Raw genomic sequence first — 19,548 nt, 5'->3', positions numbered from 1 at the left:
TACTGCTCGACAGGGTTCAGAATTTAAGCTTTGCGCTGCACTGCAGGTCTACCGTGCAACCAATCGTGGCCTACTTTCAGGTATCTGGAGGATTTTCGCTGCTTCATCTGGGCTTTTATGCTTCAACCCTGTTTCAACTCACCTCCAACAACATGCTGCAATGTAAAGGAGGAAATGCCATCTATTGTGCACAGCACTGCTGAATGTTTTGGGGTTTTTTTTTAAAGTGAGTGCCAGGAGTCAGGATTAGGTCTGTGTGTGTGTGTGTGTGTGTGTGTGTGTGTGTGTGTGTGTGCAGCTTCTGTCAGAGATGCAACGGGTAATGTAATAGTTCTCATTAATAACCTGCCACTCACGATTACCCCTCACACCCCTGATGATGGTGGTCATCGTGGTCGTTGTCACTGCGCTCTTACCCCCTCTGCTGGACAGACGGGAGACCAGGGCCTCGTGCAGCCGGCGGTGGGACCGGCCTGGAGCGTTAAGTACCCTCACATCTCCAGAGGAGGGTGATGTGTTTATTCTGCACTGAGCACTTCCACAAACTGTTTTATCTGTCGCCATGTTGATCTTTCTTCCTCCATCAGATGGTGGAATTAGGGGTGTGTGTGTGTGTGTGTGTGTGTGTGTGTAGGGGAGGGTGGGGTCACTTGGGACGGTGGTCCGGGCTGCAGCACATCGGCGAGGCTTTAATTTGGTGTGCGAGGCGAGCCGCGGCGGACTCTCCCAACAGAGACGGTGCCGTGTTTGTTTTGCGGGCGTGTAAATTAGCCGTAATTCGTTTGCTCAATAATGACGTGGGAGAGCTAATTAGGGCAGTGTTGATGGGTGCATTAATTAGTCTCTAGTGTGTGATGCTAATGAGACCCTGATTCACAGTGTGTGTTTGTGTTTGCATGTGCATGAGTGTAAGCCATGTATCTGGTAAGGCCTACCACTATAGGTCACGCCATGAAGGGCGTCGTGGGACAGCACGTGGGAACCAGCGGGGGGGCCTTTCTCCTTCACCTTCAAACTCCTCGTGTGCTCGCTTCTCACTCCTCCGGCTTGTGACCCGGAACGTGTTTCTCGGCTCGCCATCTTTTAGGACGTCCCAAAGCTTAAAATGCATCTCGAGGGGTCAGATGGAGGCGCTGCGAGCGAGGAAACACCGGCGCATCCTTTGCGAAAGTCTATTCAGCATCTATCGATATAAATATCTATATATGAAAAAAGTAAATATACAAGTTGTCATGATCATTGAATCATGATGTACAGCGATATAGGAAGACAACGGGCGGTTGATGCAGCTGCGCCACACGTCATATTTAATTGACCACTCATTAAAATGATGAGGCTCTGCGGCCACGCTGTCTCATTTGAAGAATGTATGTTGTTGCCTTGACTCCTCTCCTCGTGTCTCTTCCTTGCTTCCTCCGTTCCCATCTCTCGCGGGGCCGGACGGCCAAAAAAAGCCGTAAGCGAATTGTCATGGAAGTGTTGCTCAATTGCTCTTTGGCGTATAGTAAAATTGTTCAAAAGCGGCGAGAACCAAATAGTTTTAAGAGCACGGTGAAACAAAAATGTGTTGTTGGTTGACGCTTCACTTCCCTTCAATGGAGCGCTGAAAAAAGTTGAGAGCAACTTAACTGTCTGTCTGGCTTCAGTTTGTTGCTTGTAGCCTGTTGCTCGAGACAGGAAGGCCTGAAGGAGTCAAGGATTTTCAAAAGTGGGAAAGGAGAATGGCCACGTGTCTCTGACTCAACGCATGTGTGTGTGTGTGTGGGCGTGTGTGTGTGTGTTGCTGTGTCATTCAGCATGAAGGACGCAGCAGGTCTATATCTATATATCTGTGTATAAGAACCCCTCTAATCCCAGTGGCTCCATGATGTCGGCCACGCCTGGCTGAATAGTGATCCCTCCACTCAACCGTCACGGGGCTGCTCGCACACCGAGCACGGGGAAGCGTGCGGCGCGGTCGGTCACGCCGCGGAGGTTTCGGTGCTCTCGCTGCATCCCAATCATAAATTCATCCCGCCCCATAAAAAACATCCCGGACACACAACAGACAACACAGGGAGCCGTAATGGATGGAAGGCTGTTTTATAAGTGCGTTTAGTGACAGGTCCACTTCACAGGCAAGAAGGATCCGTCTGTGTGTGGTCACAGCGGGGCAGTGCTGCTACACTATGCTCTATAAGGTGGCGGCTTGCTGTAAGAATTTATGGCATATTACTGATGTGGCATTCGCCACAGAGGCGGTGAGAGGCAAGTGTATAGGAGGAGGGGAGTGAGGAAGGGGGGGGGGGGGGTGATCTATTTTAATCATATTTATTCATGACTATCCCATTATACATAATCCATTACTATTCCTGTTCGACTGTATCCTCTGCTGTTTCGCGCTGTCGCTCATTTCTTCGCCTCCACTCCTTTCTCCTGTACAACTGGGGAGAAAAAGAGACATTTAAAAATCAGCATGAGAGGCCAGTAGATCACCCTGTTTCAAGAAACTACAGCACTCCGAGTCATCTGTAACTCACAAACTTTGACTGACAAATACAATACGGTGGTTTATTTTTAGCGCGAGCGGCTCAAATTTTTCAACGGAAGCTTCACAGGAAGCGATCAGCCGAAGGGCCGAGGGGACGCACAGATTTGTCACGCCGAGCTTTTTATTGAAGAGCCGGCGCTTTGAAACTGGTGTCGTGGAAGAGAAGTTCGGCGTACCTCGAACCTCGAGCTTGCACTCCACCTCGTCCTGCCCGAGATCGTTGACGGCCCTGCAGGAGTACTTCCCCCCGTCGAACGTGCTCGGCTTGCGGATATTCAGAGTCAACACGCCCTGGTAGTTCTGCATCAGGAACTTGGGGTCTTCGCCGATGATCATGTTGTTCTTCATCCAAATGATCTTTGGCTGGAGCGCAGCGAGGAGGAGGAAGAGGAGGTGAAGGAGACAAAATTGGCGGGGTGGAGGAGAGGAGGAGGGAGCACACAAACAGAGCGAGGCGTGTGAGGAGGGGAGGAGAGCAGAGGGAGAGGTGAAATTAGGTCAACATTTGGGCTTGACAAATCTTTGCCGATTCCGAGAGGTACAAAAAAAGAAAAAAAGAAGAAGTGTGAAAGATCTTTCCGCTCCACCTTCTGTTCCTGCTTCCGACATCAAAATACATTCCTGCTGGAAAAGGCATCAAAATCCTGTCTGACTGTTCTACGCGAGCTTCTTGACACTCAAGACTTGTGCTCTGGAAACACAAAGCTCGAGATCCATCAGCGGCCAACAGCGGTGCTGCAGCGCTGACATGTATAGTTCGCTCATTCGCAAGACACAGTAGCTGCATTGCCTGTATTCCACAGATTTGTATGCTAAATGTCAGTCAATGGTGATAAAGAGTAAGTTTTTGCTTACAAAACCACCCACGCTGTCTGTGTAGGCTGGAAACTGAAATTCTGGGTTTTTAAAGACTGACTGGGAAGTTGGTGGGAGGTCTGGGCAGCAACACAACTAAACTATACTCTGATGCATGTGGTGGGACTATATTTGGGTTGTCTGAGGAACCCGGCATCCCCGCTGTCAGTAACAGAAACCGGAGGAAGTTGTTGGGATGAGGAAGGATAGTTAAGTGAGTAACTGGTCACCAGCATCGCTGATGAAACAGCAGCTGGTTGGACTCAGTGGACGTGATGAGACGGGCAGCTAAAGGCGGTGAGGTCATGGACTGTACTTAAGAAGTGGATGTAGTCACAGTGACGTCGGCCATTAGTTTGTTGGCTGCTGTGAAGTAGTGACATGGGAAGGTGGAGGAAAAGCCAGCGCTGAAAAATAAATGTTCACGCAGCAAAATTGTAAAAAAAAAAAAAAAAAAAGTGACATTAAATCACAATATGAACGGGTAAAAGTCCCAGATCGGACACTCACCATGTAACATACACTGATTTATTGTCAATTTTACTCAAAATGTGACTTCCATACAATCAACCGGAGGAGTCGCCCCCTGGTGGCCATTAGATAGAGCACTGGCTTCGGCTTCAGACCGCTAAAGTCTGAACTTCAACACTAGCGGATGACTCTCATCTTTGACCATCTCCAACGGATCAATATGTCGTAAACAAAAAGTAGCAGTGACACACACTTGTTAACGGTAACGTTGTAAATACCTTTGGGTTGCCACGGACAGCACAGCTGATGGCTGCAGAATAACCCGCAACCACACTTCTGTCCACCAGGGGCGCTGTGAACTTGGGGGAACGGTTCACGCCCATCTCTTTGAAAGGTGGACGGTTATGGGACAAACCTGGACAGGTGGAGAAGAGCAACATGTCTCAATGTATGTCTTATATGAAACACACAGCGAGGTGCAGAGTCTCCTGAGCTGCAGGTCCATCATCATGAAAACTCAACGCATTATTCACCTCCAGTCCGCTCGCCTTCTTCAGGGGAGGCGTCGGAGGACGTTTCTAGTTTCCTTACATCAGGTGAATTTGTTCCCTGCTATTAAAAATGGATATTCAACTCTTTTACCCATTGATGGGTTCAGATGAAAGATTGTATTCACTCTATAATATTCAGAAAATAAGGTTGTAATATTGTTTTGTATTTATATTTACTGTCTTGTTGTATAAGGGTAATGTTAATGTCTTTGATGATTATCAGTCACATCATTGATCAATGAACAACATAGAAGGTCACCTCAAGTAGCCTCAGGCGGCGCGCTGATGAAGGACACGCAACTAGAAACGTTTGCCGCGATTAAATCATGGGGCCTTTCTCATTTCCCAATTTTTGTACATCCTTGATTCCTTTCCTCGCCTATAGGGTCTTAATCTCGCCTGCCGGAGATGCGAGCGGAGGAGGCGAGGAAGAGTGTCAAGGTCAGAGGAGACGAGGCAGAAGGTGGTTAACAAATGAGACGTATTTAAAATGTCATTTCAAAGTATGAAGGTGGAACAGCGGCATCATCCGTCCATTGTTTTGTTACACTGCAAAACTGTGTTCATATCTTATATACTCACAATATACATGTTACTACCACTTATGAGAATAAAAGGAACAGTTATATTTGTAGGGTTCAAACGTATTTATGACATGTTTTGACCCCTTAACAAACACTTTGGTTTGTTGGTGTGTCAGCCTTTTGAGGTCAAATCTGTGTAAAACCGACTGTTGTGTCTTTCCACAGCGTCGGGATTGTTTCGCCTTTCATCCCACATGCTGACACACGAGCAAATTTCAATTTGCAGATTACTGACTTGTGTTTCATTATGATGTCAGGTGGGTACTATAACCAACCATCCTCGCAATTTTATAGGCCAGACTATAGCGCTTGGAACACAAAAGAGTTGCGTCTGGTTGGCTGCCACATTTTCTGGTGGAGTAAGCAAAGGCAACAGCACAAACCGCCGCAGAAGCATTTGGCTGGTGGCAGGCTCGTTGCGTTCATAATCCGCGGCCAGTATTAAACGTTATATAACCCTCTGTCAAAGAATATTTCTGTTGAATATAATCAGCGTGAATTCATTTCCCTCTAAATGACGTCCAAGTAATTCATCGCAGCTAAAAAACTGCTCTAAAGTTATCACCGTGTTCAATAGTTGTTACTCATATTAACAGGTGTCATGTTGATCACAATAAGTTCCTCTTTCCCGTATTGTGCCCTTCACTTTTAACAATGCTCGCTTTGCGTTTGAGCTCAGAAGCGACGCTGCATCCCCGTTACCGAGTGCGTCGCTCCGTGGAGAGGACGCTACCTGTTTTGCCGATGGCGGCGGTGTTCTTGCTGATGCCCGGCTCGACGCTGAGGCCGCAGATGTTTTCGCTGAACACTCGAAAGGAATACTCGTTCCCCATGACGAGGTCAGAGACGGTGCAGCTGGGCCGGCGGTTGTGCTCGAAGACCGTGAACCAATCCTGAGAGAGAGAGAGAGAGAGAGAGAGAGAGAGAGAGAGAGAAAGAGAGGAGAAGCAGAGGTTGAAAGAGGCTTAGAGCCGAGGTTGAGAACTTCCTAAGATGAAGAAGGTCCTATCCCCAGCATCATTGTTCTTCTGGTCCAACTTCCTGTTCATTCATACAACATAATAACACAATGACGCTGGAGTGAGGCTTTGTGTCTGACTAATTTGCTAGCAGCCATGGTTATGAAAGTCCACTGGCTGCTTTCTGACCCCAAAACACACGACACCCATCTGTGTCTTCGCAGAAGATTGGAGTTTTAAAAGGGACCTTTGGTTTTGTTTCAACCTGGACTCTATTTTCTGGTTTTTGTCTCTGCCGGACTAATAACTGCAACTTGGTCCAGTATTGTGGGAGAACTCTGTCGCTACTCAAAGGCCGTGACGTCATTCATCGAGGCAAGCCGGCACCGTCATTCACGTCCACGGGAAGAAGTTCTTCTTTTTGACCACGACAGGCTCTGATTCTTATCATGAGTGTGTGACATTATGGAAAAGGTCTCGCTCCAGGTGGAAGTCTCATTCTGAAATCTCGCGAGGTTTCAGGAAGACAACGGAGGAGACGAGAGTGCCGGCCAGCCTGAGTTTGTTGGAGTCAAGAAAAACATAGCTCATTGTGAGAGATTTTCAGTGACATGGCTGAATATTTAGACAATTTCAACAATGTGGATAAGGTCTTTGATGGTCGTCCGTCACCGATTTATATTTCACAATAAGACTTGTCCTCGCGGGTTTTGGCCACATTATCAAACAGTTTTTCTCTGTGGGTTCCTTTGCATAATGTGAGACATTTATAATACAAATCAGAGCCAATCAACTCTTTCAGTGGATGTAATGTTGCGTTGCCGGCAGGGTCAACATGGACAAATAGGGTCCAGGTTGAAAAATACATCTTATGAATGCAAAATGTAATAAACTAGCATGTCAAGCTGAGCAGATGATTGTGACAACAAACCATCTGTGAAGTAATGTGAGAAAGCGTTTTGGATTTGCCACCGAAGACAGAAACATCGTGGATAAAGGTGAAGCAGAAAAGGAACCGCCTCACTGTAACCTAATCTTGTGGAGATTATGCTAATTCTCGTTAAGGATTAGGCTTTGAACAATTTGATCATTTCAGTGGCAGTCAGTGCTCATCAAGCAGATGTTCGTCGAACACTTTTCACTGTTCACAGCCTCTGTTTCACAGTTGCAGACCTCCGATGTGACTGCCAGTCAATTGCATCCCTGAGACCTCTCAGGGATGCAATCCCCCCCCCCGCCATGCGTACCTTAGTCTTCATGTCGGCCTTCTGAATCGTGTAGCCGATAATCTCACAGTTGCCGTCGTCTTTGGGCGGCTTCCACTCCAGCGCCGCATTGAAACCCCACACATCCGCCACATGCACAGCAATGGGAGGCCCGGGCTTTTCTGGGTGGGGGGAGAGGGGGGGGGGTTTGTGAGAGGAGACGGAGATAGAGTTGGAGGATTTTGTTACGTATAGCTCGTTGAGATAAACTGACTGTCTTCCCCTCCTGTGTCGACACCGACGCGAGCTTTTAGATGAAGAGAGATGGATAAAGGGAAACGGGAAAGTCCCACAGAGAGAAATAAATCAACATTCGCAGTGGAAGAGACGAGGCAAAGATTGACAGATTAGCAGAGCAAAAGACAAAAGTTCAAGGAAAGGTGGGGGATGCACACGTTACGGGAAACAACGGCCAAACTGAGAAATAGTCCAGAGCATGAAGAATGCTTTGTGTTGATCATTGATCTTTTCGGTGTGGCCCGCGCGGTACAGAACTACTGTACAACATGGGAGTGTGTTTGTCATTAATCTCCTCTGCGGAGTACAGTAGGAAAAGTGAGCAGCGCGACTGTTTCTGCCCGGTAATCCTTCCTGTTCTGTCTCCCCCTGAAACAGTGCGGCGACAGATCAGCCGAGAGGGTGCCGATCAGGGGGGAGCGCAGCCTCTCATTAGCTCAACCTTCCCCGGCGGAGGAAGTGACAGAGTAGCCCTCAAAATCCAAACCTAATCCCAGTCTACACGCACATAATCCCAGTGGAGCCCCCGCCAAATAATCCAACCCGACACCCTGACCCGGGGAGACGAGCCCGGAGATGAGGAATGAGCTGGCGGCCGCGGTGGCAGCGCAGGAGCCAGGATTAAACCGGAGAGAGGAATCAGCGCTTTGATGATTTGCTACTTTGAGCCACAGATCCCCGGGAGTATGAAATTAGGAATTATCATCAAGTTTGAAAAAAAAAAAAAAAAATGAAAAAAACTCATGACATGTCACAGATTTGGACTCAAGCCATCATCCCCCCTTCCAAACAGGTTATTAATCGTGTGACTTGTGAAGTATGGAGCGCGTGCGCGGTAATCCAAAAGAGGGAACGGGCAGCACCCGCAGGTGGAGCTGAGATGGGTGCCGCCGACGGGACTGACCTACAACCTGGATGTGCACGTCGGCGCTGGCCACCACGTTCTCGATCTGAACGGACAGCGTGTACTTCCCAGAGTGGCTTCTCTCCGACGAGCGGATGAAGAGGACGGTGTCCACTTCGCTGGTACGAGTCCCCACCGTGCTGTCCTCCAGGAGGACGCCATCTTTGGACCAGGTCACGACGGGGTGAGGCTTACCCTGCAAGTCAGAGGGATTGAGAGGGCATCAAATGAAAGTACTAGAAGACATATTTACAGGGCAAAAGGACAGAATAACACGGTGCTTATTGAGGTAACATTAATATGATGTTTGACTGGGATAAGTGTAACATAACAGGAGTAAAGGGTCAATGCATGAGGTGGCATTTTGACATACTTAATAACATTTAGGAAGGTTTACTTCCTGTTAGGTTTCTTCCTTCAAATACACCTGTTTGTTTATTTCTTTACAATATTCGTAGCTTATTATTTAGTTTCCATTCATCTACTAAAGACACGTTTTTCGCTTGCCTTTATTGAATAAGATAACATGCGATCCGATCTCAGAGAACCTTTCCAAACAAGTCTTTCTGAGTCATTTTCCAAGATGTCATTCAAATGTTGGCATTGAAATAGTTTCGGGGGGGCATCCTTTTCCAGGTAAACATCTTTCAGCTTTAGCTAAAACCACATATTGCTTCAGTGTGAAAGCAGCAGTTGTCTTCGTCCAGCTCTTGGATGAGATGACAGAGCTGCGGGTGATCTTTTCTCCCAGGGGAGCGTCACGTAGCCGCGTCCTCCGTCTCAGAACAGCTTTTCATCTGCTTCTTCAAAAGCAAGTGGAGCCGTGGCTCTCTTTTTCTTGTCTATTTTTATTTGTAACAATGTCTTCCCCTTTGCTACTTATGGTTAGCTTCTTTTTTACCAATGTCATGTAGCAGGTTGCTCCCTGTGGCCTCTCTGCCAAGTTTAAAGATCTGAGTTGTATCTACAAGAAGAATAACGCGTCATGTTGCAGCGATGTGGAAATCGTAAGCACATACTAAAGTGCATGTGGATATGATATACAGAAATAAGCAACCATATATTTGCTGCTGATCCTCTTTCCTGTGGCTTTGGTTGAAAATTAGTGAACACAGATTATTTTTTTATGAAGCAGAACTGTTGCAAGAAAAACTAAAAATCCAATTCAAACCAACACTAAATTTATTTAATTAAATGTGCTTCCCTAAATTAAAATATACACATTTGCATGTGATGTCATGCATGTTACTTCCTGTTTGGGGTTCAGCCTTTTGGGTTTAAATGACATCTTTCCTCATTTTAAGACAAGTTCGGTGGACCGTTATTTAAAATGAAATCATGATCAGGTTTAAAAAAGGACCTTTGTTGGTGCGACCCAGACTTTGGTAGAACTGGCGTAACTCTTGGCGTAACCGGTTTTACTCTGCTTTTGCAAATAGAACAAGAAAACCTAGAGTTCAGCCGGACTCAGACTAACCTGAAAGGGGATGACCAAGTTCACCTTCTCGCCCACAACCTTGATGAGTTTGGTCCTCAGATTGCGAGGCAAGCGGATCGTTGGATTCTCTGGGCGGTCGACACGTGCGAGACGGAGAAAGGAAAAGATAAGTAGACTTTGAGTGGGTGGCATGGGAGGCTGTACACATGTAAGATGTACCGCATGTGCATCTTTCACATGTGTAATACTAGAAAGATTAGAAAACACACAGTGGAATTATTCCTTTTTGGATGCAGGACGTGGTTAAGAAGTAATCCGTGAATAACGGCTAAGACCCAACGCTAAGCTTGATAATTAGATGTTGTTTTTTGGCTGAACGTCGTTACCGACTGGTACCAGCGCTGGGAAACGTTCGAGCTTCGCCATATGTCTGTTAGCATGTCAGCTCCTTCTCTTACCCACGATCTCCCTGATAGTGACGGCCTGGGCGATAGTGGCGGGCGGGCTGCGCCCAGCGATGTTGATGGCCACCACTCTGAACAGCATCTTCTCCCCCACTGGGAGACCCTTCACCCTGTACTGGTTCTTCTCCACCGGCTCTTCGTTGGCTTGCACCCACTGATCGCCTGAGGAAGGAGCCGTCAAAGGAACAGGTCAGAAAACCAGAAGCGATCCAGAGATCTCTGGATGATGTGGAGAAACTGCTCAACACTGTATGCATCGGACTCTTCATTTCCAGCCCCTTTTTCAATGAATACCTTGAAAAAGGGTCATGGGGACTACCCAAAGACTGATGCTGGCCAAGACTGAGCAATAATACACTGTAGGTAGTCAAGAAAGGCTTTTTAAAAAAAAAATAGCATAACCCTTAACCTCACAACCTAATTAGGTAATGATATGTTCTTTGGTGGTAAACGTGATGGCTGACTTTGATTCAAACAAAGACAAACTGTTGCTCTTATTTGGAGGTCTTTGACAGACGTTAGGGTTGCTATGATTTGGCAGTCACTAGTTTACTCGGGGAGGAGTTTAGCAAACGTTGCCAGATCTATTTTTGGCTGGTGAATCCTCCTTTAGCATCGCTTTGTCTCGTTAGCTAGCAACAGAGACAAAGACAGTTACGCTGGAGGACGAACATCAACCAAAACCTAGAAACCAAAAAGCTGTCCTTAATACAGGTCTATTGAGCATTGTGAGCATTAATATCCAATTTATTTTACATTAGTTACAGCGTATAAACGCTCTAAAATGCCTTTTTTTTTACATTAGTTACAGCGTATAAACTTTGAATCGCCTTCTTATACATTAGTTTCAGCTTATAAACTATCTAAAATGCCTTCAGGCGGAGGCAGCAGCGATGTGGATTTGCAGCAATTTTTGCAGCAATTTTTTAATAAAAGGTTTGAATAGATAGTCAACTGTCGATGTGAGTTTCCTGTCAGTGAAATTTCTTCAGGTAAGGTGTTTACAGTGTAAAGGCAAGAATAGAAGCAGGGGATCTGATCTGTTGTCAAAGTTGAAATGAGTCATAAAGTTTGCCGTCTTTCTTTGGACTGCGTGTCCTCCTCGTTGTTGTAGTTCACTCTGGAGAACTTCATTGGACGATGCCTCAATTCGCCGTGCAATACCTCGTACTCACTTCCCTCTACGCAGTACTCAATGATGTAACCGTCGATGCCGCCTGCTCCGATTTTCTCTGGAGGACGCCACTTGAGAGCACAGGTAGTGTCTGTCACATCATCCACCATGAGACGGCTGGGCTCGCCGGTGGGGGCTGAGAGAGACAGGAGCTAATTAATACGTTAATACCCGGTGTAAATGGGATGGGAGGTAGGTTAAGCTGCCTCAAAATGAGCATTGTGTGAAAAGCTTCTGCTAATTAGCCATTCTACTAATGATGAATGGCAACGCACCAATGGGCATGAAGGGCTTTGAGTTTTCGCTGGGCTGAGAGACGCCAATGCCGTTGACTGCGAAAACTCTCATCTCATAAAGTACACCTTCAATCATCTTCTTAGCCTCATATGTGGTGGACTCATAAACATCAAAGTTGAGCTTCGTCCATCTGGCGGAGCCGACCTTCCTCCTCTCCATCAGGTACCCTGGAGGAAGAACATACGGGAGTCATTAAAAATATCTTTGTTCGGCAGAAAGACGTTCACGTGGTAAACAGAGTGAACTGCTGTTTTCTCCAGTGAGGAGACACGGGACCTGAATATTAGCCGCCGTGTGAGTTTCAGGGGGTTACCTTTAATGGGGACTCCGCCGTCATACGCAGGCGGGTCCCATGTGATCGTGCCAAAGTCCTCGCCAACTGATGTGCATTTGACATTCTCAGGAGTGTTGGGCACATCTGGAGAGGCAGGTTGGATTTGTAAATGGAAAGAGAGGAGAGATAGAGCAGATGGAGACAAGAGAGAAGGCATGATTATGTAAAGTGGGGTTGTTTAGGCAGTACAGTAAGTCCTACATTTGAGCATCACATCCTTAGCTTTGCTTTGACCCTAATTAAATTATTCAGATGTGTCTCTCACAGCGATGGTCATTCCCACTTACCTGCCAAATAACTTTATAGTGTCATATCAGCAATTTTGAGCAGCAAGAATTTAGCAAGTGTACTTTCACATTGCACTGCTTACCGTGGAGAACCGCAAAGTTTCTCAAATTTACAAATTTAAATATTCAACACAAAAGGATGTAAATTGTAGAGAGCTAGCTTTGGGGAGGATCTAAAATTCAGATGATTTCTGCCTTTAAAAGATGGCACCAACTGTAACAATGTTTCCCTATTGAATCTCAGCAGCAGGAGAAGTAGAAAAGCAGCAACAGAAAAGAGGTGGAGAAAAAAAAAGCCAAATTGAGCAAAAGCCACTGACCCACAATCTTGACAATGAGTTCAACCTTGTCCTCTCCCACGGGGTTAGTCACGGTGATGGAGTAGCGGCCCTCATCGCTTTTCTCCGCCCCCTCGATCACGAAGGTGCTCAGGGTCTTCGTGGACTCGACGCGGACCCGTCCCTCGACCTCGGACAGCACCTGGAGAGTTTAAAGTAGGCGAGAGGAGAGTCACATGGCGACGGCGCTGCCACGCGACAGCCGATTCAACCTCCCTCCGCGTTTCTTCTTTTGTGCCGCTCGGCGAGTAACGTCGGCATGACGCACAAAGGGTGGGGAGTGTGTGACGCGTGTCAGGGTGTGTGTGAGGCGAGCGGTCAGAATCCTCGGTGTTGGGCCTCACCTCGTCGCCTTTCATCCAGCACACGGTGGGCGCCGGCTCTCCTGTGATCTCGATGTCCAGGCGGAGCTTGTTTCCAGCCACCACGGTGATGGTGTTCTTGTTGCCGGTGCCACTGGCGTCCAGGTGGATTTTGGGAGGGTCTTTCATCGTGAGGGGAGAAGACAGGAAGAGGGAGGTCATTCAGGTGAGAAGCATGACGCACTGCACAACCCGATCGTGTCCCGAAGCAAACACACTTATCCTATGCAAGAAACACACTTATTTAATGGAACAAACACTTATTCCATGCAACAAACACACTTATTTTATTCAACATATGTAACAAACGCACTTATTTTATTTAACATATGTAACAAACACACTTATTTTATGCAACGTATGCAACAAACACACTTATTTAATGTAACAAACACTTATTTCATGCAACAAACACACTTATTTTATGCAACATATGTAACAAACACACTTATTTTATGCAATATATTTAACAAACACACTTATTTCATGCAACAAACACACTTATTTTATTTAACATATGTAACAAACACACTTATTTTATGCAACGTATGCAACAAACACACTTATTTAATGTAACAAACACTTATTTCATGCAACAAACACACTTATTTTATGCAACATATGTAACAAACACACTTATTTTATGCAATATATTTAACAAACACACTTATTTCATGCAACAAACACACTTATTTTATGTAACATATGTAACAAACACACTTATTTTATGCAACATATGTAACAAACACACTTATTTTATGCAATATATTTAACAAACACACTTATTTTATGCAACAAACACACTTATTTTATGTAACATTATTTTCTGTAACAAACTTATTATTATTTTCAACCCTCAACCCAGATCATATATTGAACTAGTTCCTGTGTTTCTGTGAGCACCTTCAGCAGCAGTTCCTGTTTCCTGCACTTTTCTACTTTTTTTAAAGACTAATTGCGACATTTCGATTTGAAGCGTGCTTTTAAACGCATACTTTCTTTAAGCCTGGTGAGCTGATGCTCCCCGCTTTCATACAGGACGAGCATTAAATCTATGAGATTAATAAATAAATAAAGTGAGGTCACATTGGCAGTGGGTGTCCTGCTTGTATCCAACTGAATATTAACCATCTACATCAGATCTATCGCACACTGTAGAGACGATGGTGTGGTTCAAAACAACAACACCTACCTTGTCTGGGAACATATTCGATCTTGATTTCTGAGGGGTTAAAATACAGGAATGAGTCTCATTCAGATACCGTCAGCCGGTCACGTGCTTCATGTTTCGGCTTCGCGCGTGGCGCTCTCACCCAGGAAGTTGAGCTTCGCGGAGAGAGAGAGCGCGTAGCCGTCGGGGACAAACGTGTAATCTCCAGCGTCCGAAGGCTTCACCTCATCAATCATCAGCTTGTGGGTCCTGGGGGCACGTTGCCAGACGTTACCAAGGAGACGACACTCGTTGTGACCGGCAATTATGCGTCAGACTGTTGCCGTAGCAACATACTCCGTACCGCGAGGCGACGCCGCCGGGTGAGAAACACGCAAAATGGCTTTCACCTTGTGTGACCGCTGGCGTCTTGGCCTATCTCCTGCCACGGAGGGATTACTGAGAGAAACCCCAGAGGGCTCGGGGGGTACAATGTGCACATGTGTGTGTGTGTGTGTGTGTGTGTGTGTGTGTGTGTGTGTGTGTGTGTGTGTGTACAGATTGCAGCCTATTCTAAAAGAAATGGGTCAAATAACTCAAAAAAACCCTTTGCTAATAGTTTGCCAAGCCATGTGTTTTGACCGTGCTTTTTGTGATAGCTCTATGATTTTGTGTGCGCGTGTGTGTCTGTGTGTGTCTGTGTGTGTGTGTGTGTGTGTGTGTGTGTGTGTGTGCACATGATGGCTCCGACAGTGAGCCCTAAAACAACAGCCGTTTTGACATCCAGACATTGATTCAATACCTTCCAATGTGTGTGATTTTGATGCGATCGCTGGGCAGGACTTCCTCGCCGTCCTTGAACCATTTCCCCGTCACTTTCTCGTCAGACACTTCACACTTGAACACGGCCTGTTCAGCAGCCTTCACCGTCAGGTCGGCGATGCTCTGAAGAACCTCCAGCTCCTTATCTGAAGCAAAGACGTCGACACAGTTCGTTTTACGCACACAATTCACCCGACTAGTGTTGGACAGCGTTGTGCATCTGCGGGTTAGAAATGCATCGCAGTCTTGTTATTAATGACGAAATCCAGCAAGGTTTTTATTTCTTCTTCATTAAGAAAAAGGAATAGTTTGATATTTTGAGGAATAAGCATAATATATCTTGTGTTTGAAGTAATAATCTTGAATATTTGAAGTAAAATAAATGTCCCCGCAATGGCTGGTCATTAAGAGGAGTGGGATATTTATTATTAGCGAACAAAGAACAACGATAGATGATGAATGATCTGACGTCACACTGTTTGGATCTTTGTGGGACATGATGATGATGCTCCTCCATCATCATGGTGTGCACCTAACTCAGAAAAGTCTCTGCGATCCGGGTTGCAACACATTGATCGGCTCGTGTACTTTGCACGGACGTCCACTGAGGACGGACATTTTCTCACGCTCTAATCGATTTCAGAGACCCGTCTGGCTCGCACTGTAGCGATTTCCTGACGTCTGAGGGGTAAGACGAGGCCCGACCATCCATTTGGGAGGTGTAGAAGAAAATTAGCATGACGGATAATGTGATGAACGACTGATAACGGGGGATTAATGGAGTAATATCAATCATGGGACGAGTAATGGCTAATTTATTGCTTCCCATGCTTGTCAGGATGGAAAACATCAACATGTGCTGATGTGTGAATTTCCTAATGTTCCTAATTAAACAGCCGTGTCTGAAACACTTGTTAACAAACTTTATGCAGCAGCTGATGATCGGCAAACATGTATTCTGACTTTAGCAGAGGAACCCGTACCTTCCACCTCCAGTTCTGCCTTCGACTCGCCGCCGTTGGTGAACGCGTGATACATCCCGATGTCCTCCTTCGTAGCTTCATTTATGATCAAAATGTGTCTCTTCCCGTCCTTTTTAAACCTGTACTTTGAACCTGCTGTTTCCCTGTTCAGCTCAACTCCATCCTTCATCCTGAGGAGACAAACACACACACACACACACACACACACACACACACACACGCTTCAGTGACACGTACACACACAGAGACGGGAGGGAGAGCTGATTGACATGTCAGCAATGTTCTACATGGCTAGAGCCTTCAGGGATCACGAGGCTTTGGCATATTTTTCAAAGCGCTGCAGAAGGTGAACATTTCTCGCAGATATACTTTTGAGTTTTAGGAGGGTTTTTATTGCAATAAAAAAGTTATAAGGAATGTAAAAGTAATTTTTCAAGAGAGAAAACAATGTTTTTTTTTTCAATCATATTGACTGAATATTCGTGAACGGTATCATTAAGTCCTGCCGAGAACAACTTCATACTGGCTTTTGTTTTTTTTTCTACATATTTTTTCATGTCTTTTAAAAGTTTAGTCAGATAGAAACTAGGTTAACAAATTCCTGAGGACCGTAACACTCCAACATAAATATAATAAACCGCTGGGCAAACAGCTGGCCATGTAATAAATATATTACCTGAACGGAAAATACTTCTATATGAGTTTTGCCAACATTTCCAATCAGACTTTTTATGCTTGTTTTACAGGATTTACGTTTACTCATCAATACTTGGATTTTTGTAACATCGGTAATAATTAGACCCCAGAGATTATTAAATTACTTATCGATGGCCGAAGAGCAAAACCTCCCATCTGAAAAAGTAACTATTATGAGAATACAAAAAAAAGTACTTGCTATGCTAATGCTACTTGTCAAAGATACCCGAAACATAATACAAAATACAATAAAAATACACAAAGTGCATGAAGGAGGTTCCCCCCACTTTTCCTGGAGGTTTTGCACTTCGGCCGTCGTGATGCATTTCCTAATGAACTCATATACCGGCTCACCATTTGACGCTGGCTCCTTCCTCGGACACCTCCACCTCGAACTCCACCTTCTCGCCCACCACGGTGTGCACGTCATCCAGCAGCTTGGTGATGGTGATCGGAGGCTCTGAAGACAAACGCAAAGCTTTGAATCAAACTCTTGGAAACAGCTGCGTGACACTGAGTCACACACGTGGTGGATCTACGGGGAAATCAGCAGAGTTAGACTGAGGAGGAGGAAACACGTGTGGAGCATGAACAGAGCTGGTGTTTGAGGAGAGTGAGTCAGGCTTTTATTCTGTACAGTGTGTGAACACACACATCCATCATTGTTGGAGCCCTAAATACTACTTAATACTACACAATTCCAGTACATGCAAAGTCTTGATTTCCAATAAAGCATCGGCTGGGTATTCAGTTCAAATCAAGCACAACACAATAATCTACCTTACTAATATGGGATGTGAATCCACATTATTGTTTATTATATGGATTTGTCATGACAATATTAGTTATGTTACGTTTAGTTGCGTATGTAGATCATTGACTTAATGTGCAAGTAAAAACTAACAAAATGAGACATTAAAGTTTTTTTGTATTACAGGTGTGAAGTGTTTCGTATGGAGGCCCATTTTTGCCCCCCAAAAAAAAAATTGAAAAAAAAATAAATTGTTGCCTTTTTTTTTTTTTTTTTTCGTTGACTTGAAACAAAAAGTTTCCCGTTTCATTTCAGGAGAGAGAAAAAAATTAGAACAAAAAAAAAAAAAGTTGATTTTTTTTTGACGGCATTTAAAAAAAAAAAAATTGGTCCTCATTTTTTTTGGTCTTTTTTTTTTTTTTTTTGGATACTAATTCCTATTCTTTTTTTTTTGGTGTGTGTGACTAAAATGGACTTCCGCTGTTTTGTCTGATTTGGAATTAACTGTATATCAATCAAAGCTTAGCTCAAGTTGATTATGTCATCAGAAAAACACACTTTATTTATGAACTATTGACTTGAAACATAAAATCCAGCTCTAGACACAACAGCTGTAGTTTTTACTTCCTTGACACCATTCCTGCTGGAGTAAACATCGGCTGTAAATTGGGTCTTTTCGCCTCTTCCCTCCTGTGTGGACGGGTGTGTGGCATCAGGTATATAAGAGTGTTCTCCATAAGTAGGACCGACAGCACACGGAGCACAACGTACTCCTAAAATCTTTATCAGTGCCACCGAGCGCAGCCGTCTTGCAGAGGTGGAAGGTACCTCGAGTCTCCTGAGGAGGTGGGAGTCACATTGTGTAACCACACGGTGTGACGCTTGATGCTTTGCTGGCCTCGGCTATTTGTCATCGTCAGCATCCAGTCCCATCCTCCGGGCGTCTCAATTCTCTTCAGCCTCAGCTCAAAGGAGAGCCACAGAAAACACGTACGATGTGACTGCGGGCCTCACAAAGCGTGCAATGAACTCGATGTCTTCAGCGTAATTGGTGTAAAAAAAAACTAAAAAAAAAAGAGAAAACGTGCACTGCACAAATGGCCTATGGGGCCGAATAATGTGAGGAGATCATTCTCCTATAGCTCTCTGTCTGAAAACAGCCTGGGCTCACCAAATGGTGTTTGAATAACACCCCCAAGTCATATTATGACGGCAGGAAGTGCTCTGAAAGTCAAATGAAGTAGTAGAAAGAGCGCTTTGGGAGGTCGGGATGGACGGATAGAAGGGTCCAACAAACACAAGACTTTTACGCAGGCGACCGCTGTTCGTGTGAAGCCGAAAGTTGAATTATTGGCATTGGATATTTCTGCCGGACGCAATTTAATCCATGTAGTAATAAATGATCTTTTCCGAAACCTGACATGGAATTGGTTTGAATTCCCGATGTTGTCTGAGACCGCGACAGTGCATCCGCACGTGACGAGCTGGGAAGGAGAACGGGGCGTTAAATGACTCGCGGAAAAATGTAAATGCACACACACACACACGAATGTTCCCATGAGATCATGTCGCTGAAAACACCTCCAGGACTCACTTTCTGTAAAGACTTACTCGGTGAGTACTTACCATTTAGGAAAAGTGAAGCAAAGCGACCACTTAAATAACTTAGTGTAAGAACATTTACATAGAGATTTGTGAGAGTTGAATTTGATGTCATTCACTTCACACAACACGACACACGCCAGAGTACTTTTCTTTAGTAATGTGAATGCTAGATTATGGTTTTGACTCGTTGTCATCTACTGGACTCCTCACGGCCTTTAGTGACATCAAGATGAGTCAACAGCAAGGTGCTGATGGAGATGTTTGCAAACAGTGACGTGAATTATGTTTTTTTTTATCGACACAAACACTGAAATGAAGTGAACACACGCACACGGACACGCACTGCTGGAGCTGCATGTCTGTGGTGAAGAGCTTACCCTTTCGAATGGCCTCTGATAATGTAAAAGCAGCATGGGCAGCGGCGAGCACACAAAGTAAAGCATGGGATTAACGTGGAAGCAGTTGACCTAATTACATCTATTAAAACCTCT

At 45.2% G+C, this 19,548-nt stretch overlaps 1 protein-coding gene across 1 annotated transcript in view; it reads right to left on the bottom strand.

Moving 5' to 3' along the window:
• Nucleotides 1–2,066: 2,066 nt before the first annotated feature.
• Nucleotides 2,067–19,548, bottom strand: part of mybpc2a (myosin binding protein Ca) — a 32,248-nt gene continuing 14,766 nt past the window's right edge. The window contains exons 11-28 of the mRNA XM_068578397.1: nt 17,056–17,161; nt 16,006–16,175; nt 15,003–15,168; nt 14,364–14,470; nt 14,243–14,272; nt 13,033–13,172; nt 12,671–12,830; nt 12,043–12,147; nt 11,708–11,896; nt 11,434–11,568; nt 10,253–10,420; nt 9,834–9,922; nt 8,357–8,552; nt 7,198–7,337; nt 5,725–5,884; nt 4,135–4,271; nt 2,707–2,893; nt 2,067–2,423 (exon numbers count right to left, since the gene is read on the bottom strand). Of these exons, the coding sequence (XP_068434498.1) occupies nt 2,389–2,423; nt 2,707–2,893; nt 4,135–4,271; nt 5,725–5,884; nt 7,198–7,337; nt 8,357–8,552; nt 9,834–9,922; nt 10,253–10,420; nt 11,434–11,568; nt 11,708–11,896; nt 12,043–12,147; nt 12,671–12,830; nt 13,033–13,172; nt 14,243–14,272; nt 14,364–14,470; nt 15,003–15,168; nt 16,006–16,175; nt 17,056–17,161 (2,420 nt within the window). The 3' untranslated portion in view covers nt 2,067–2,388. The remainder of the gene's footprint in view (nt 2,424–2,706; nt 2,894–4,134; nt 4,272–5,724; nt 5,885–7,197; nt 7,338–8,356; nt 8,553–9,833; nt 9,923–10,252; nt 10,421–11,433; nt 11,569–11,707; nt 11,897–12,042; nt 12,148–12,670; nt 12,831–13,032; nt 13,173–14,242; nt 14,273–14,363; nt 14,471–15,002; nt 15,169–16,005; nt 16,176–17,055; nt 17,162–19,548) is intronic.

This window comes from Clinocottus analis, unplaced genomic scaffold, assembly GCF_023055335.1.
Source record: "Clinocottus analis isolate CAN_PGR_092001 unplaced genomic scaffold, fCliAna1.0.p SCAF_16, whole genome shotgun sequence".
NCBI lineage: Eukaryota > Metazoa > Chordata > Actinopteri > Perciformes > Cottidae > Clinocottus > Clinocottus analis.
The sequence above is the reverse complement of the archived record's forward strand: the minus strand, read 5'-3'. Positions and strand labels throughout refer to the sequence as shown.